The sequence below is a fragment of the Chelon labrosus genome (genome assembly GCF_963514085.1).
Source record: "Chelon labrosus genome assembly, chromosome: 21".
In the NCBI taxonomy this organism is placed as follows: Eukaryota; Metazoa; Chordata; class Actinopteri; order Mugiliformes; family Mugilidae; genus Chelon; species Chelon labrosus.
This window is the reverse complement of record NC_140354.1, coordinates 13,448,513-13,464,644: the sequence shown is the minus strand read 5'-3', so window position 1 is coordinate 13,464,644 and position 16,132 is coordinate 13,448,513. Positions and strand designations below refer to the sequence as shown.

General features: G+C 44.4%; 1 protein-coding gene across 1 annotated transcript; it reads left to right on the top strand.

Annotated features, from left to right (window-relative positions):
* The first annotated feature begins 8,272 nt into the window (after nucleotides 1-8,272).
* aoc2 (amine oxidase copper containing 2) lies at nucleotides 8,273-15,472 on the top strand. The gene is made up of 5 exons (XM_084571522.1): nucleotides 8,273-9,872; nucleotides 11,408-11,526; nucleotides 11,893-12,059; nucleotides 12,880-13,012; nucleotides 13,097-15,472. Exons 1-5 carry the CDS (start codon nucleotides 8,300-8,302, stop codon nucleotides 13,376-13,378), a joined length of 2,274 nt encoding a protein of 757 aa, XP_084427648.1. The 5' UTR covers nucleotides 8,273-8,299; the 3' UTR covers nucleotides 13,379-15,472.
* Nucleotides 15,473-16,132: the final 660 nt, after the last annotated feature.

The following is a 16,132-nucleotide window of genomic DNA, read 5'->3' as shown; positions in this document are numbered from 1 at the left end:
GATTTGTCAGCTCTGCTGCTATCTGTGTCAGCTTCTCAAACATGAGTCACGTTGAGTCCGCTGGCCTACATTAAGCACAGATTCCCCCGACCGGCACTTCAAAACTGAAAATAAACAGAGCCCAGCGCACAGGCTCGGGAGGAGAGAGATCAGACGAGAGGTGATTGTGATGGGCGGTTTACAGTGACAGTATTGCTGTATACAGTACATGCGTACCAGGTTTATTTTTAGTACCTCAGCAGATTTTTTAGCTATGTCCAAGTACAAAATACAAATACTATGTCTTTCTCCAAAGTCCACTTCCTAGTTTAGGATGGTACTCTCAAGACAAACACACAAGAACACCCCTTTATCCACCAGATACAGGAAACCTAGGCCGTACCAAGACTGAGGGAAGAAGGATTTCCTTGTAAATTTACTTTTGCCTTTATATTATGCTGTGAAAAGGCTAATATTAGTAAGATCTCTCTTGGATTTAATTCATGGTTTTGCCTTCTCTAATGATGGGAAGAGGAAGATTTGAGGTCTCAAAGCTTCATCTGACAGTGACATTTTAAATACCGAAGCCAAAACATTACGTGACTCATATTCAGTCATATTCGTGCCATAAGAGTCTCTTCTAAGTAAGTAAGGATGGGGAGGAACAAAGCTCTCTTCAAGTGTTTGTGTTGTGGGTTTCAAATGCAAAACTGGTGACATCTGCTGGCCGATTTTCAGTGCTGCATTTGTAGAATCAATTAACTCTCAGACATAAAAATGTGCAAATACAATACAATAAAAAAAGAAAAAAAAAGAAAAATTAAAAAGCCAAAGCAAATTCCATTTCAGGTGTTAAGCCTGTCATGCTGATTAAGATATTCCAGTTTGCAAAGCTGTCGTCCAGACAAAAATCTAAAATATGAGGCATATTGTGATTGGTTTATAGTATTTTTTCTTATTACATATTTGCAATAGTGTTATCTGATTTTTTTTTAGATGTCTTCAGTTTTGTTCTACACTGTAAAAATACCAAAAAATTAATGAGAAGGTGAAACAAATTGACAATGTTTTGTTTTACAGTGCAGCTGAAGCTCTTAGCAAGGCATATTTACAGATCACTTGAAGGGGAATTACCGTTTTTTACAACGTGGAACTTGTTTCTGGCGTAAAATCCAGATAACATGTAACTTCGGACTCAACGGGGAATAGCACTATCGTATCATAACAAAGTATTGGTGAAATGAACGAGTTTCGCGGCAGGTAATGCATTATTTAGAGGCTGCGTTTCGGTGCCCCAGTCACTCCCATTATATGGATATATGCGGATCTAAATATCGTCCGAACGAGTCCAAATGACACCAAAGTAATATAGGTGAGTAAACGATCGTATTTTATGCCAGAAATAAGGTCCAGGTTGTAGAAAACACCCTGTAATTCCCCTTTAAAGCACCTGCAAATGTCCAAACAACTTTCACTGCTTGTCCATGTTTAACGCATCTTTTGTGAGAAAACGCATGCTCGTGGTCTGACGGAGGGTGTAGCCTTGCCGTGATTTGTGGGACACATTCCAATCATTGCTCCTTCTTCTTCTTCTTCTTCTGTGGCAAAGACCAAATAAGGTGCTGTGGAAGAATGAATTTTAAAAAAAGGGTCTGAATAAGTGGGTTCTCCTCAGACACTCCCACCATAAACATACACGACCAGGCATAACATTATGACCACCTCCTAATAATGTGTAGGCCTCCAAACCAGTTGGGACTCATCAGAGAATGGACATGGGCGTTCTGAGGGTGTCCTGTGGTGTCTGGCAACAGGATGTTGTTAGTGGGCGTTGAGGGGTGATTGACTAAGTGATTTCTTCAACAACTGCACGATGTGACATTGCTGAAACTCTAAAAGAAGCACAGCTCTGTTTCGTAGGTGATAGCAGCACACGCCCAATGATCTTAATCCTCCTTAATCCTCCCTCTGAGTCTTTTCCCAAAATGGATCTGTAGCAGGAACTGAAGTAAAATGTAAATAGTTGCGTGGATATAAATCAGCACAAGGGAGGATCGGGAGGTCAAATTGACAAAAGTCCCGCGGAGAAAGACCAGACTCTACAGAGTGCTCTGTATAAGGGCTGAATGATGGAGGGTGGCAGACTGAAGTATACGCAGCTTCGGCACGTAACAACGCTGACATAAGTCTGCTCTTGTTACGTCGCTTTCCACTGTGGAAATATAGGAGGACCAGCGACACATTAGCCAGGGGTGGTCATCCTCGTTGAGATATACATCAGCTGCATTATCTCCAGGTACAATCGCATTCCATGCAATTATTGTCCTTTTAAAAGGTAATTATGGGTCATTTCAAGTGGAAAATAGCCGATCTAGTCGGGTGATTGTGATCTTGCTTCGTTTCAGGCTCAGGAATGAAAGTTTAAAATGAGTCAGGGCCGTTTTAAATTCAGTTTTACACACCACCGGAGAACGGGAAGAAATCTCGATAGGAAGAAGCAGACAGATAAATTCACACATCTGGATAAAGCGAAACATGATACAAGATGCTATGTCATGCATAACACATGGGAGGTCGATAATGGATAGAAAAGATGGTTAAGCTTTGTTGGCATGAAGGCATAATGTGAGAAGTGTGAGAAGCAGATCTGAGTATCAGGCGTAACGGTTTGGTAGCAACGCTTATTGCTTTATTCCAAAGCAACAAAACACCTGGGGGGGAGCTAAGACCACAGATGAGAAACATGCAGCCCTGCAGATCAGAAAAAAATGTAGCTCCGGGCCAGAATCATGCTGCGTTGTCATATTTCAAACGTAGACCAGAACTTTTTAAAATTCCTAATGTGGTCCGCAAATCCAAATCCAAGAGAGGCGGGAGGAGCCTACGTCTGCGTTCAAGTCAGTGACTTGTTTATTGAGAGATAGGCCAGCAGTGGAAACGGAAAGGCTTCAAGGATCTCGTGCTTATCACCACAGGACAACTCACCACACACCAAGCTTTGACCTTTCCAGCAATACCATCCCCACTCTTGAAACTAGCATTTCTCAGCCGCCCATTTGCACTCCTGCAGATTTTTTTTTAAATGTTGCGTGACAAATGTTCACCCGAGTACGCAGATTGTGGAATGGGAGTGGGAACAGGCGGACGGGAGGCGAGTTGGCTAATCGCATTGTGGAAGGGGAGTTTGAAATCCTGCAAATGTACATTGTGTGCGTCAGAGAAGCGAGACAGAGCATGTTTTCTTGTTGCTTCAAGCCATTAATCATTAAATCGCAGGGTTCAGTTAGTGGTCAGCGGTGCTGTTCTCTGCATGCTCCCAACAACGGAGGAGAATGAAAAGAAAAAAACAACAACATTCAATTCAATTCAAATCAATCCAGTCGTATGTACAGTAAGCTCCCGACAACGCCCCTTTGACCAAACACTTGGCAACAGCAACAGCACATTTGGAATTAAGTAATAGGACTCTTCCAAAGACGTTTGGGATTTGTTCCGCCATTAAAGACCTGCACATAACCAGGGCTGCAGTGATGAGCCCACGCCATCGATCACTGAAATACGCTGATTTGTGTAGACCGTTTTGATTTTTGTGGTGGCATGAGTCATCAAATACAAGATACTCTATATATTTCAACAGAACATTATACTCATAACTGCTTCCTGTTAAAGTAGTGTGCACTGCAAGTTAGCTGGAAACAAGTTTGTTAAACTTATTCATTTTTGGTGCTGGACACACAGTGTAGCTTAAAGGGGAACTACTGTTTTTTACAACCTGGACCTTATTTCTGGCATAATATACGATTGTTTACTCACCCATATAACTTTGGTGTAATTTGGAGTCGTTCGGAAGATATTTAGATCCAGATGTATATCCATATAATGGGAGTGACTGGGGCACCGAAACGCAGCCTCTAAATAACGCATTATCTGCCGCGAAACTCGTTCATTTCACCAATATTTTGTTATGATACGCTAGTGCTATTCCACGTTGAGTCCGGAGTTACTATGGGCCTGTAAATTGACCTACTAACCTCTGACCTGGATGATGTAATCTCCGCGCGCCGCACACAACCACGTCGGTCGGCTTGTAATTTGCTCCTGCTAGTTTTTTTAAACATGGCTGAATATGTTGTGGACAACAACTTTCTTTATGATGGACGTCCTTACCATTTTGAGCCAGAGTATACGGATGAGGAGCTCGTTGAAAGGAGGATGCGGAGGCAGAGAGAGGAACAGCTGGCCAAAGCACAACAAACCGCTGCACGTCCGCGAAGATAGAAAACAGGTAACTCTGGACTCAACGGGGAATAGCACTAGCCTATCATAACAAAATGTTGGTGAAATGAACGATGTTTTGTGGCAGATAATGTGTTATTTAGAGGCGGCGTTTCGGTGCCCCAGTCACTCCCACTATATGGATATACGCGGCGCTCCACTGGATCTAAACATCTTGGCTTTTAAATTTACTTTTGCACCTCACTGATATGTAATATTGGCTCATTTTTCTGAATAAACAAATACAAAAGCATAATATTCCTGTAGCGATACTTTGATTGGGTTCTCTTTGCCTACTTTCAGGAAAATCTGCTGATGTTTTGATTCTTTTTTATGCAGAAATGACACAGCAGTGTATGCTGTGTCGTGAGACATTCACTTACTGTAAAACTTGAAGTACGCGATACATTTAGCGGCCCATACTTGGTATACACTGAGGGAGCCTCTCAGTCGTACCTTACCACAGCTGCTGAGCCTGACTCCCTAGACTGATGCTGATACCATCAGCAGAGCATAATTGCTCTCATACTTTACCGCCTGAAAGACCTTTTGTAGTGTATACGTCCAAATACGGCCAACTTCTGTGTTTATTCCAAAGGATTTTTTGTTACTTAAAGCTGAAATGTATACATGAGCTGGTTTATGGTAAATCTGACACATTTACTATACATACACATGTTGAAGCACATTCAAGTGCATATCTTTCTCGGTCTTAATTTATCTGCACGGTATTTCAGTCGGCTTTGACTGAAATCTCTCACTGATAGAAGCATTCAGACCATTATTCGCTGTGTGACTGGAGTCCACCTGTGGCAAACTCAATTGATCATGTTCATGAGTTTTTGCTGACATTTTCAGAAATTTCAGAAAGAGTTGGATGGTTATATACACCTGTCAGGCATAACATTATGACCACTGACAGGTGAAGTGACTAACAATGACCATCTGGTGACAATTCAGTATTCTGCTGGGAAACTTTTGGACCTGGCATTAGTGTGGATGTTACTTGGACATGTACTGCCCACCTAGACCAGACCAGGCACCCCCACCCCATAGCAACGGCACTCCTTGACGGCAGCAGCCATCCCCAGCAGGATGTGAAATGAGCAAAGCTTGAAACAGCGCAATCGCCTGCAAATATAAAATGACATATTAAACAGCGTGGAACATGGTGAGCATAGTGCTATGGACTGCGGATATTAGGCTGCGTTTCATCGACAACACATGGTACTAAACCACAAAATGCGTACTGATCCCTCTAACGGATGGGAGAATCTGTTATAAGCGCGATCATCTCAGCAGCGCCATCAATCAGGGCTTTATGGCAACTAGTGGTTGATTTTCCCTGAAAGTCTTTCCCAAATGTGTACACTTGTGAGCTTGAAAAGACTTTCACAGGGAAGATGGGGCAGTTGGGACTTAAACAGTGTTTGAGGCTTCAACAGCTAGAGCTAAACTAAACTACACAAGATTAAATGAAAGCACAAAGATGAGATATCATGCTGCATTCCCAGCAAAGAAAGAGAGAGCTCTATGATGAAATAAACAGCTGGATCTGAGACTTGGGCTGGGAGTCTGTTCAGTTGAAAGCTGGAATGTATTGAACCCCCAGGGTCAACCTAAACAATCATTTATAAAGTTTAAGTGGTAACAGACGCGGGTGTGTGCGTGTGCGTGCGTATCCGAGCGTGTGTGCGCTGGACAGAAAGCTAGCAGCCCCCATTCGTCCTCTCGGCGCACTTTTAAATATTTACGACGAACGAGTCCCTCTCAGGTCAGCTGCTGTCACAGGCCAATCAAAGACTCAGGGCTCTGCCAAAAACCCGAGAGTGGAGTTACACAAGCAGGGTGGGAAAGAGAGTCGAACGCGTTCCCCTCGTGTACTGATCTGCAAGATCTGCGTAAACAGGGGGCGGCGCAGTGGGTGTGGTGTGGTGGTTAGGGCCGATGCCTCACAGCAGGAAGGTTCTGGGCTCGAATCCATTGGCTCTTTGGGTTAATTGGTGATTCTAAAGTACCCCGCCTCTCGCCCAATGAAAGCTGGGATAGGCTCCAGCCCCCTTGCAACCCTCCAGAGGACAAGTGGTTACTACTTAGAGAACAATCATAGTTACTCAGAAAGTACCTCCCCCTGGGCAAGTACTGTCCAAGCACAAGAGGAACCTTGGGGGACGTAAACGGTTGTGTGTTCACTGATCGGTTGGAGACACGATAACACGAGGAAATGGACAGCGTAGTCCAGGTGTCGTGACCTATGTCGTGTGTCCCGCAGAACTGCTGTAAGTTCGCTGCGTTACTGTAAGAACCACAACAAATCGAAACAACAAAGTAATCTCGCAAAGTTCTCTGGGGACCTCTTCAGTGGGCAGTTGCTCTCAAAAGCCCGTGAAAACCGTTTGATCTGAAAGTGCCTAAAAAGGGCCGCAAACGTCCAGGACATGCAAAAAGATCCTTAAATGGTGATAGCAATGAGCAGACAACAACAACATCAATAAATCTAACTGACAATGAGTGAGAGGATCGACCAGGAAGAATGGAGTAAAATACTCTAGCCTGAATACTACTGTAAATGTTGCAGAGCATTATAACGTGCAAAAAAAATGTAATGTATGAAGGGTTTTTTTTTTTTTTATGAGGGAATATGCAAACTAAAGCTAAACACCTGACAGTTGCACATGAAAACATCCTACTGCAGGACTTTCTTTATCCAAACTTGCTTTTGTCTTGCACCCATATGTTGGAAGTCTGGAACTCCCGTGGCTATCAAGCACATCAGTACGTGGAAGAGAATGCTGGCCTCATGCCTGCTCTGAAAAGAAAACATTTCCCATCCGACTAGCAGGATGCGGGGCGACTCAGAAGCAGGCGAATTAGGACCTGCACCCCCACCCCCCCCAACACCACCCACCCCAACCCCCTCCTTTTTTTTCTGTGTGACCTGACAGGACCTGGATGAAAACAACAACAGGAGTCCCGTCCATTGTCGGCCCTGCAGCCTACGTGTCCAGCTTCAGTGATAGAGTGGCAGTTCAGAGAAAGGCAGGATAGGGATATGCTAAAACGTCCAGCTAAAAATATTCAGCTGATTACACGTATCTCACAATGAGGAAGCGAAATATAAATTACAAGGACCTGCTAGTACATTTCTCTACGTGCGCACATGCACTCAACTTTGTGCAAAGTACAAATTTGACATATCTCTAGAAGAACTTCTCCAACACAAAGGTGAAAGTCCTGAGCTGTTTTATTTGGGACTTTCATGAAAGGATTATTAGGAAAAAAAGGAAATAAAGGCTGAAACAAATGTGGAAATTGCTTCCATAATTTGTGAGGCATCCCTAAAAGGAATCATACCTGATCACATTATAAATGGTAATGGCTCTTTGGACTTGCCAGATCCATCTGCGCTTCCCCAGAGTTCTGCAGGACATGGGTCCAGGGTACGTACAGGCACTGCGATGGAAAAGAGGAAAGAAGCAAAACCAAACATTTGGCGATATATGTAATGCACGGCATGAAACAGCTGAATTCCGCACTGCAAACCATTTCCTGCTTAGAAACAAATCTATTTATCGTGCCCTGCCAATGCCAACCATCGCAGCTAAGTGTAGGTGAAAATAAAGAAGGGAGCAAGTTTTTGTGTGTTTACACAATTGAGTGTGTACATCAGCTCCGCCCATGTGAAGGAATTCTGCTCACAAAACCTCCTTTTGTCTTTTCCCTTTCCTTTCTTTCCTCCAAAGCGTTTAATCGTGGTGATTATCACACAATAAATGTCGTGCGTAAACGTGCGGAAAATAACCCGAGAACCAGAACAGAGGCTATATAAAACCGCAGTTCCATAATTGTTCCCTCCAAAAGGGAGGGCGGGTGAAGAGGTTATGGGATCTGTGCAGAGAGGGAGGGGAAAATTAAAAAAAAAAAAAAAAAAAAGAGAGAGAGAGAGTTTGAAGGGCGCGCCTCCCCTTTCCAAACTTTGCCTGCCCGGTGCCTCTTGCGCAGAGCATTCCTCTCCTCTCCTCTCTCTTCTCCAGGCGCGCGCGTAATGGTAGAGCGGAGGATGAACTCTCTGGTGAAGTGGGCGCTCATCCTTTTCGTCCTAGTCTCCATCATCCTCAACATCGTCCTGATTGGCATCCACTCCAGCAGGGCGCCCAAATGCTCCGCTCACCGTGTCCACCCGCTGAGGGGCACGCACGACGAGCGCAGCCTCGTGTTCGCTGACCTCACCCGGGATGAGTACGTGCAGGTCCAGCAGTACATGGTCAAGCAGAAGGGTTTGGACATATCCACCTCACAGACCACCAAGCCATCGGAAAATTTCCTATTCTTAATTGACCTTTCCCTCCCAAAGAAAGCTGAAGCGCTGGCTTACTTGGATGGGAGAGGCGACAAGCCGATAAGAGAGGCGACAGTGGTGGTCTTTCACGGGGCCAAAGGCTACATCAAGGAGTATGTAGTGGGGCCTCTTCCCAACCCGACATACCACAGGGATGTCACTAATGAGAGATACCACAAGGATCTGCCCATCAACTCGCGTACGGTCACCGTCGGGGAATATGTCTTGATTTTTAAGTTGTTTGAAACTGAGGTTTTCTCCAAGTTGGGGAAGCTCCTGAAAGAAAGCTTTGGCGTGGGGCTGGAGGAGAACCTGAACGCGTTCGAGCAGATGCCCCGTGGGGTTCGATCAGGAGACAGAAAGACTTGGATTTCGTTCTTTAGGGATATGAGCGGCATGTACATCCACCCGGTGGGCTTCGAGGTGCTGCTCAATCACGAGAGCGTGAACGAGTCCCAATGGAAAGTGGAGCGAGTGCTTTACAACGGCAGATACTTTGACTCATTGGAGGATCTTCAGAAGCAATATGATAGTGGGACTGTCCACAAAATAGTTTACAAGAAGTCGCCTGATTATGGCTCCCTGAAACCAAAGACCGGGCCTCTGCAGATCGGCCCGCAACAGTTTTACGCAGAGGGGAAGCGCTACAGCGTCAAAAACAACCATGTCCTCTACCTGGACTGGAGCTTCGCCTTCGGACTGAGCTCTCTCACGGGCATGAGGGTGTTTGACGTACGGTTTAAAGGTGAGAGGATAGTCTACGAGCTGAGCGTGCAGGAGGCCATGTCTGTGTACGGCTCGGTGACGCCTGGGATGATCCTCACCAAGTTTCTGGATTCGAGCATCGGGATAGGGCGCTTCGCACACGAACTAGTCCGCGGCGTGGATTGCCCCTACGAGGCGACCTACGTGGACACGTACCGTTACATCGATATCCCAGCCCCGATGAGATTCAGGAACTCAATCTGCATCTTTGAGCACAACATGGGTCAGCCCCTGCGGAGGCACTTCTCTGACTTTTTCCATAACAGTTTTGGAGGGATGGCGAACAGCGCTCTGGTGTTCAGGACCATCACAGCCATAGGGAACTACGACTACATGTGGGATTTCATCTTCTACCAGAGCGGAGCAGTGGAGGCCAAGGTGCACGCCACCGGCTACATCTCGTCCTCCTACCTGGTGGACGGCAGTCAGAAATTCGGACACCAGGTGGCGGAAAATGTGCTGGGGAACATCCACACCCACTTCATCAACTTCAAGGTTGACCTGGATGTGGCTGGTGAGTGGCCTGCCCATTAGTTGTCAGTGTCCCCTGCAGACATCTCCACTTTAGACTGTGCCTTTTGAGCGTTTATGTTGGCTATTTGCAAAGGTTTCCTTTTTTAGACGTTTCAACTTGTCAGGGGCGTCTCTGAGCAACATGGGGCCCTGGGCAGGACTGGGGCCACCTTACTTTTATTGAGATCTTTGAAACAAGTTGTACTGTGCAGGAACATCATTTTTCTTTCTTTTTTTTCTTTTTTAAAAAAAAAAAGAAAAAAAAAACATTTGTGCTTATTAGCTCTAATTTACAACACAGTACATGACATATAAAAGAATCATAGTTTTCTTTACAATGACAAGTAAATGGAGATTGATTTGTATTAGATGGAATGATGCAAACCACCACCAGAGGGCGACATAACTCCTTTACAATTCATCTTGAATAAACCTGTAGCTGTAGCCAGCTCAGGCAAGTGTCATTGATATATTATGTCTGTTTTATTTTGATTTCACTTCTGCAAATCACATTATCATTATCAGACTGTACTCACTTTTCCTCTTCATTGTTCTGGGATATCTTATGATGACTGGGATATCTGGTGAGTGAACAAATTCACTAAACTAATTAAGCTAGCTGTTCACCACTGAACTGCTAAAGGATTAATTCTAAATTCATGCAATCAAGAGATCACACACAAATTGCCAGGCTATGAGCTATTTGCTCGTGATTGATCCAATTGGGAGAACCAAGCAGCGCTCCGTGAAGTATTGCTATCAGCTATGGGTGGGTATTAGGTGTCGCAATGGCACAAAAGGGAATATAATGCACAAATGTTCTTTTTTGCTGATGGCAAGATTTGTCTGACAACATATTAACTTCAGAGCTAGCTTCACTGACTGCTTGTTAAGTTTCAAAGCTCCTCGAATGGTGGGTCGGTTTGGTCAGTTGGTGCAGGAGCTGTGCACCATCCACTGACGTGATTGGCATGCGTCAGAGTGATGTTGATTAGTTTGACTCCATCTAGCCATTGAGTAGTAGGGCCGCTGAGCTAGGTCGCAGACTTTGATTTGCTGACTTGCAAAGTATTTACTAAACAAAACAAAGGCACGAGGGGCCGCATGTAAACGCGAGTTTAGCATATAGGGGTGAGTAGAAAGTAGCTCTTAGGACCACCTGGCATTGCATAACAAATGTTTTACAAATCATAGTTCAAATGATAAGTGCTAGTGCTAGTTTCTTATGCCATAAAGCCCTCTGACTGCTGTCAAGCGAAAGCAAGATTATTCTTAGCCTAAAATATCCAGGTGTTTGAATGAGCATTTAATGTTCATTGTAGTTTGATTACAAACTAATGCAGGAGTGCGAAAATTAGCTAAACGACTCTAAAGTGCGCAGAGGATTTCCAGAGTTGATGCTCATTCTTAAAAATTCTTAAATCTATTAACAAATGCATTTTCCAAAACTGCCCCCCCTGACATGGATCCACAGAAGCTTTAAAATGCAGATAAATTATGTTATTAAAAACATTTTTTTAATTGTCTCTTCTGCAGGTCTGAAGAATGTATTCCAGACCAAAGACATGGAGTATGTGAATGTGTCGTTGCCCTGGATGCCCGATCACTATGCCATGGTGCCCCAACTGGTGGAGAAGCAGCTCAACACAGAACAGGTCTGCATTGACCTTCCATCACATGTATAAAGTCTTTATTTTTTATGACGTATAAACAAGAAAACAGGAATGAGTACTAGCGTGTAAAAAGGTCAGGAATAATGGACCTAAGTCTTTGGTATGGAGCCTGTTGATGCCATGGTCATACATACATGAAATGATACTACTTCTCTGTATTTTTGTTTAAGAAAAATTGAGAAAGGAATGAAACATGTGCATTTAGTTTCACAATCTACTGTATAAAGTCAAATTTATTTGATATCACCATCTGTCGGAAGAACCTCAACTTACCAGTCAGTTGACTCGTTGTTTGGTTACGTCTTGAACATTGACTCCGGGACTAATATCTGCTGTGACACTCTGCAGGAGGCCGCCTTGCGACATGACACTAAGACTCCTCGCTACCTCCACATCGCCAGCAACAAAACAAACAAGTGGGGCCACAATCGCTCCTACAGACTCCAGGTGTACAGCTTTGCAGGCGACCACCTCCCGGAGAGCCAGGTTGAGGAAAGGGCCATGTCCTGGGCCAGGTAAGACTAGACAGGTGGAGAAAAAAAAACACACTCATCTCAAATATAAATGACTGCAAATATGTCTTTTGCCAGCATGTTCAAGTCAAACATGCTGGCAAAAGAAAAGCATAGCCAGTCAACCAGAACATTCAGATGATTTAAGTAAAGTTGATGACCCTGTGAACATGCCATGTGTCAAGATCTTGGATGTGTTGGAAGCCAATTTAGCGATTAGTTCTAATAGTCAATGGGTTGGATGTAAGAAAAATGTACAGGTGTGAGCACCAGAACAACTTTGACAAGGGCCCAGTCATTATAGCTAGAAAGCATCTCCGAAAACAACAAGGTTTGTACGGTGTTCCCACACATAGCAGTGGTGAGTCTCTGCCAAGAATAGTTAGAGGAGGGGAAAAGTTGGAACTGAAGTCTGATTTGTGGTAGGTCCAGCTCGCAACTGGGACTTACAGGTCCAGGTTCTGCTTTGGTCCAGGTACCACATGGCACTTTAGAGATCTTGTAGTCCTCAGTGGGTTGAAACTTTTTTGGGGACACATGGAGAACCAAGCCTATTAGGGAGATGATTGTACTGATTTGGCTCATCAGTGTATATTTCACCTATATGCAGATGACACAATGCTATATGTCACTCCAAAACCAGGGGATCTCATTAATATATCTTGCAATTTCTGTGTAATAAATGACCTGTAAACATTTTATCTGAATAAGTGATGAGACTTTTTGTCAAAGTCAACATTTTTTAGCCTTCCCGAATATGGCTTTTCAATCATGATTCTGCTGCAAAGCCATCTCTCTCTGCTCATCTTGTCTATGTCTCCAGGTATAAGGTTGCTATCACCAAGCATAAGGACTCAGAGCAGACCAGCAGCAGTCTGTACAGTCAAAACGACATGTGGTCTCCAGCTGTTGACTTCAGCACATACATTAGAGACAATGAAAGCATCGTTGACGAGGTATGTAGTACCTGCATGAAAAAAAAAACAAAACAACAGTGCTAACTGGGAACAACTTAAATAATTTGCATGATGTTTCTGCAGGACCTAGTTGCCTGGGTGACTGCTGGTTTCCTCCACATCCCTCACGCGGAGGACATCCCCAACACAGTAACCGTGGGCAATGGGGGCGGGGTCCTGCTGCGTCCCCACAACTACTTTGATGAGGACCCGTCCGTCCACTCTGCGGACGGAGTGTACTTTAAGCCAGGCGCAGAGGACAGCTGTGAGCACAACAGGATGGCCTGCCTTACTCAAGACGCCTGCAGTCCTGTCCTGGAGCCCTTCACCTACCAGGGCTTCAAAGGAGTCCTGAAGTTTAACTAGGTCTGAGTTAATGTGCACTGCTGGGTAATCACTTCCACGATGAAGTTAGAGGTGTGCTCAGGATTCTTTAACAACCTATCAAGAAGCTGTCTTTATCGATGGCAAACACTAACATTGGCTTTAAAGCTGCACTAAGCAACATTTTGGAAAATGTGCAAAATTGAAAATTGACACCCCTCACATCCACTGTATGTTCAAGTGAGGTCACATTCAACTCATTTTTGCCATTCCCCACAGATTGTCCCACAATGTCTCAGTGGCCATGATGAATGTAAATTTATTTGACAGTACGCCCCAATTTTTTTTTTTTTTTTTTTTGCTAAACTAGGGACAACTTACGGCTCTTTCTTTATATCATGCTACACCGAATTCTACTGCCGCTCATCTTTTCTACCTGTAATTAGCTTGCTAGCACTTTTGCTGACATTTTTCTACAATTTCCTCTGGCCCTTTTTTTTACTATCAGCCTTTTCGCCTCACGCTTAGCGCAACGTCCACTGGTTGTGACTCAAGGCATAATAGAGGTGGACATTGGGGACCACATTTGACCTGAGAATGTTGCCTTGATCTTCACTGATTGGCCGGGTGAAAATCACATGCTTCTAAACCTCACTGAGAGGAGCAGGGACGCAATTTGAAATGTATGCTGAAGTTACCAAATATATGGTAGCACGTGCAGCCTCACAAATCAACTAGCGTTGACATGTCTACCGTGGATGCATGGAAATTGCTATCTGGCAAGGAGTTTTCTTGCTGCTGGCTTTGCCATCTTCTTGCGCAGACAAGCTAAATAACTCACAAACAGTTGTAGGCATTGGAAAAGATCTTGTTTGTAGAGCTTTTCGGGAATTCTCTTATATAAGCTTGTTATGATCGTTATAACAGGGGGGAGTGCCTGTACGCTCTGCCAGACGTACATGAGATGGACACCATAATTATCATAAACTAGTGCCCCACTGTTGGATAAATAAAGGATGATCTTATCTTACTGCAGATATTTAATTAGCAAGAACTGTCGCCTTTTCATTGCCATTTCTTTTTCAGCCTCAATCTAAACCAACTATCCAGTTTTTATTGGGAAAAGCGTGATTGCTTTTCTTAGTTTCTTACTGATGAAGCACTGTGATACAAACTGTGATGTAACGCTGTAATGGTCAGATAAATAAATGCACTGATAAATACGACCATTAAGTCCAAAGCTTGGCCGCTCCTATGTGTCTCTAGGCTGGGACTACTGAGTATCTGACTTGTGTTTTTCCGCATTGCAACATTGTGAGGAATGTTTTATTTTGTGATTGCTGTTTTCTTCCCAAATAATAAAAAAAAAAGAAGCGATTATTTGTCTCATGCGTCGATTTGAGGAATGTTAAGGGCACTGAAAGCATTCCTTCAGAGAACAGAAGTCGGAAGATTTACACACGGATGCGTATGCCTTCCAAGCGGTGTCCCAGGAGGGAGAAAATTGAAACCAGACCGGCAAAGTAGCCTGAGGGGTAATCCACCCCGTGCTCTTCATGGGAACGGAGAACTGGATACGGGTGCACGTAAGGTTCAGTGATTGTGTGCGAGTGTCCCTCGGTGAAGTGGGAACACGGCTCTCTGCCTCAGAAGTTGAGTGAAATATTTCTCTTAAGAGCTTTCACATTGTTTTATGATTTGCACTTGTTAAAGAAAGGCAGTGATGGGATGTGAATGACAAAGCAGAGCAGTGAAATACAACTACGCTCCATTTGAGGCCGTACAGTAAACATACAGTATATACGCATATCAGCCACAACATTAAAACCACTGACAGGTGAAGTGTATGACATTGACCATCATGTGACAGTTCAGTGTTCTGCTGGGAAACTTTTCTACTTGGCATTGGTGTGGATGTTACTTAGATATGTAGCACCCACCTAGACCAGACCAGGCACCCCCACCCCATAGCAATGACACTCCTTGATGGCAGCAACCATCCCCAGCAGGATGCAGCCTGACACAGGCACACAAACTAATATGGTTTAGGAACAACTCAATATACATGACCTCTGCAAATTCACTAGATCCCAAACTGATCAAGTATTTGTGGGATGATCCACAGAGGCCCCTCCCCTCAACCCATAGGACAGACCCAAAGGCCCCCACTAACAACATTGTGTTGCCAGACACCACAAGTCAGTTTCTGAGGCAGTGCCACCAAGGTCCCAAAGATCACCTCCTCACCTGTGTCCCTCTATGTGCAGGGTCACATACTGTATATACTGTATATACAGTATGTGTTTCAATACGCAGACCCCTTTTGTGCACCGTGTCCAAAAATCTTTCAAGCAGTATTTTGGCTCCTAGCGTACCCCATTCAGGTTTGGCTCACAGCAGCGCTTCAGCCCACTTAAAAGCAGCAGACTGTAAAATGGCAGTTCATTGCCAGTTTCTCACAGCAGCGCCAGCGAGCGCAGGACACCGCAAAGTCTCGTCGAGACGCCGTGTTACAGCTCAAGGACATCTGGACCTTGTTGGCGGGGTCGGAGCTGACCCAGGGGAGGTTTTTCCTTTTCCTCTTTTGATTTTAAAGTCCCGAGAGGCATTCGGAGAGCTGTCGTAGTGAGAGATAAAAACTAATATTTGCTTCCGTAGTGGGCAGTTAGTGGCGGCTGAGTAATCCGGGGTCAAAGCATTTCACTCATTTCATGCCAAAAAACAAATGTGGCTGTGAACGATACCGCTCCCTCGTCGACTCATTCACTGCACCATATGTAATGGACACTCTGCAGT

Coding starts and splice junctions, on each gene's coding strand:
- aoc2 (XM_084571522.1), top strand. CDS start 8,300: ATGGTAGAGCGGAGGATGAACTCTCTGGTGAAGTGGGCGCTCATCCTT. Junction 11,527..11,892: donor AGCAGCTCAACACAGAACAG/GTCTGCATTGAC, acceptor GACACTCTGCAG/GAGGCCGCCTTGCGACATGA. Junction 13,013..13,096: donor ATGAAAGCATCGTTGACGAG/GTATGTAGTACC, acceptor ATGTTTCTGCAG/GACCTAGTTGCCTGGGTGAC.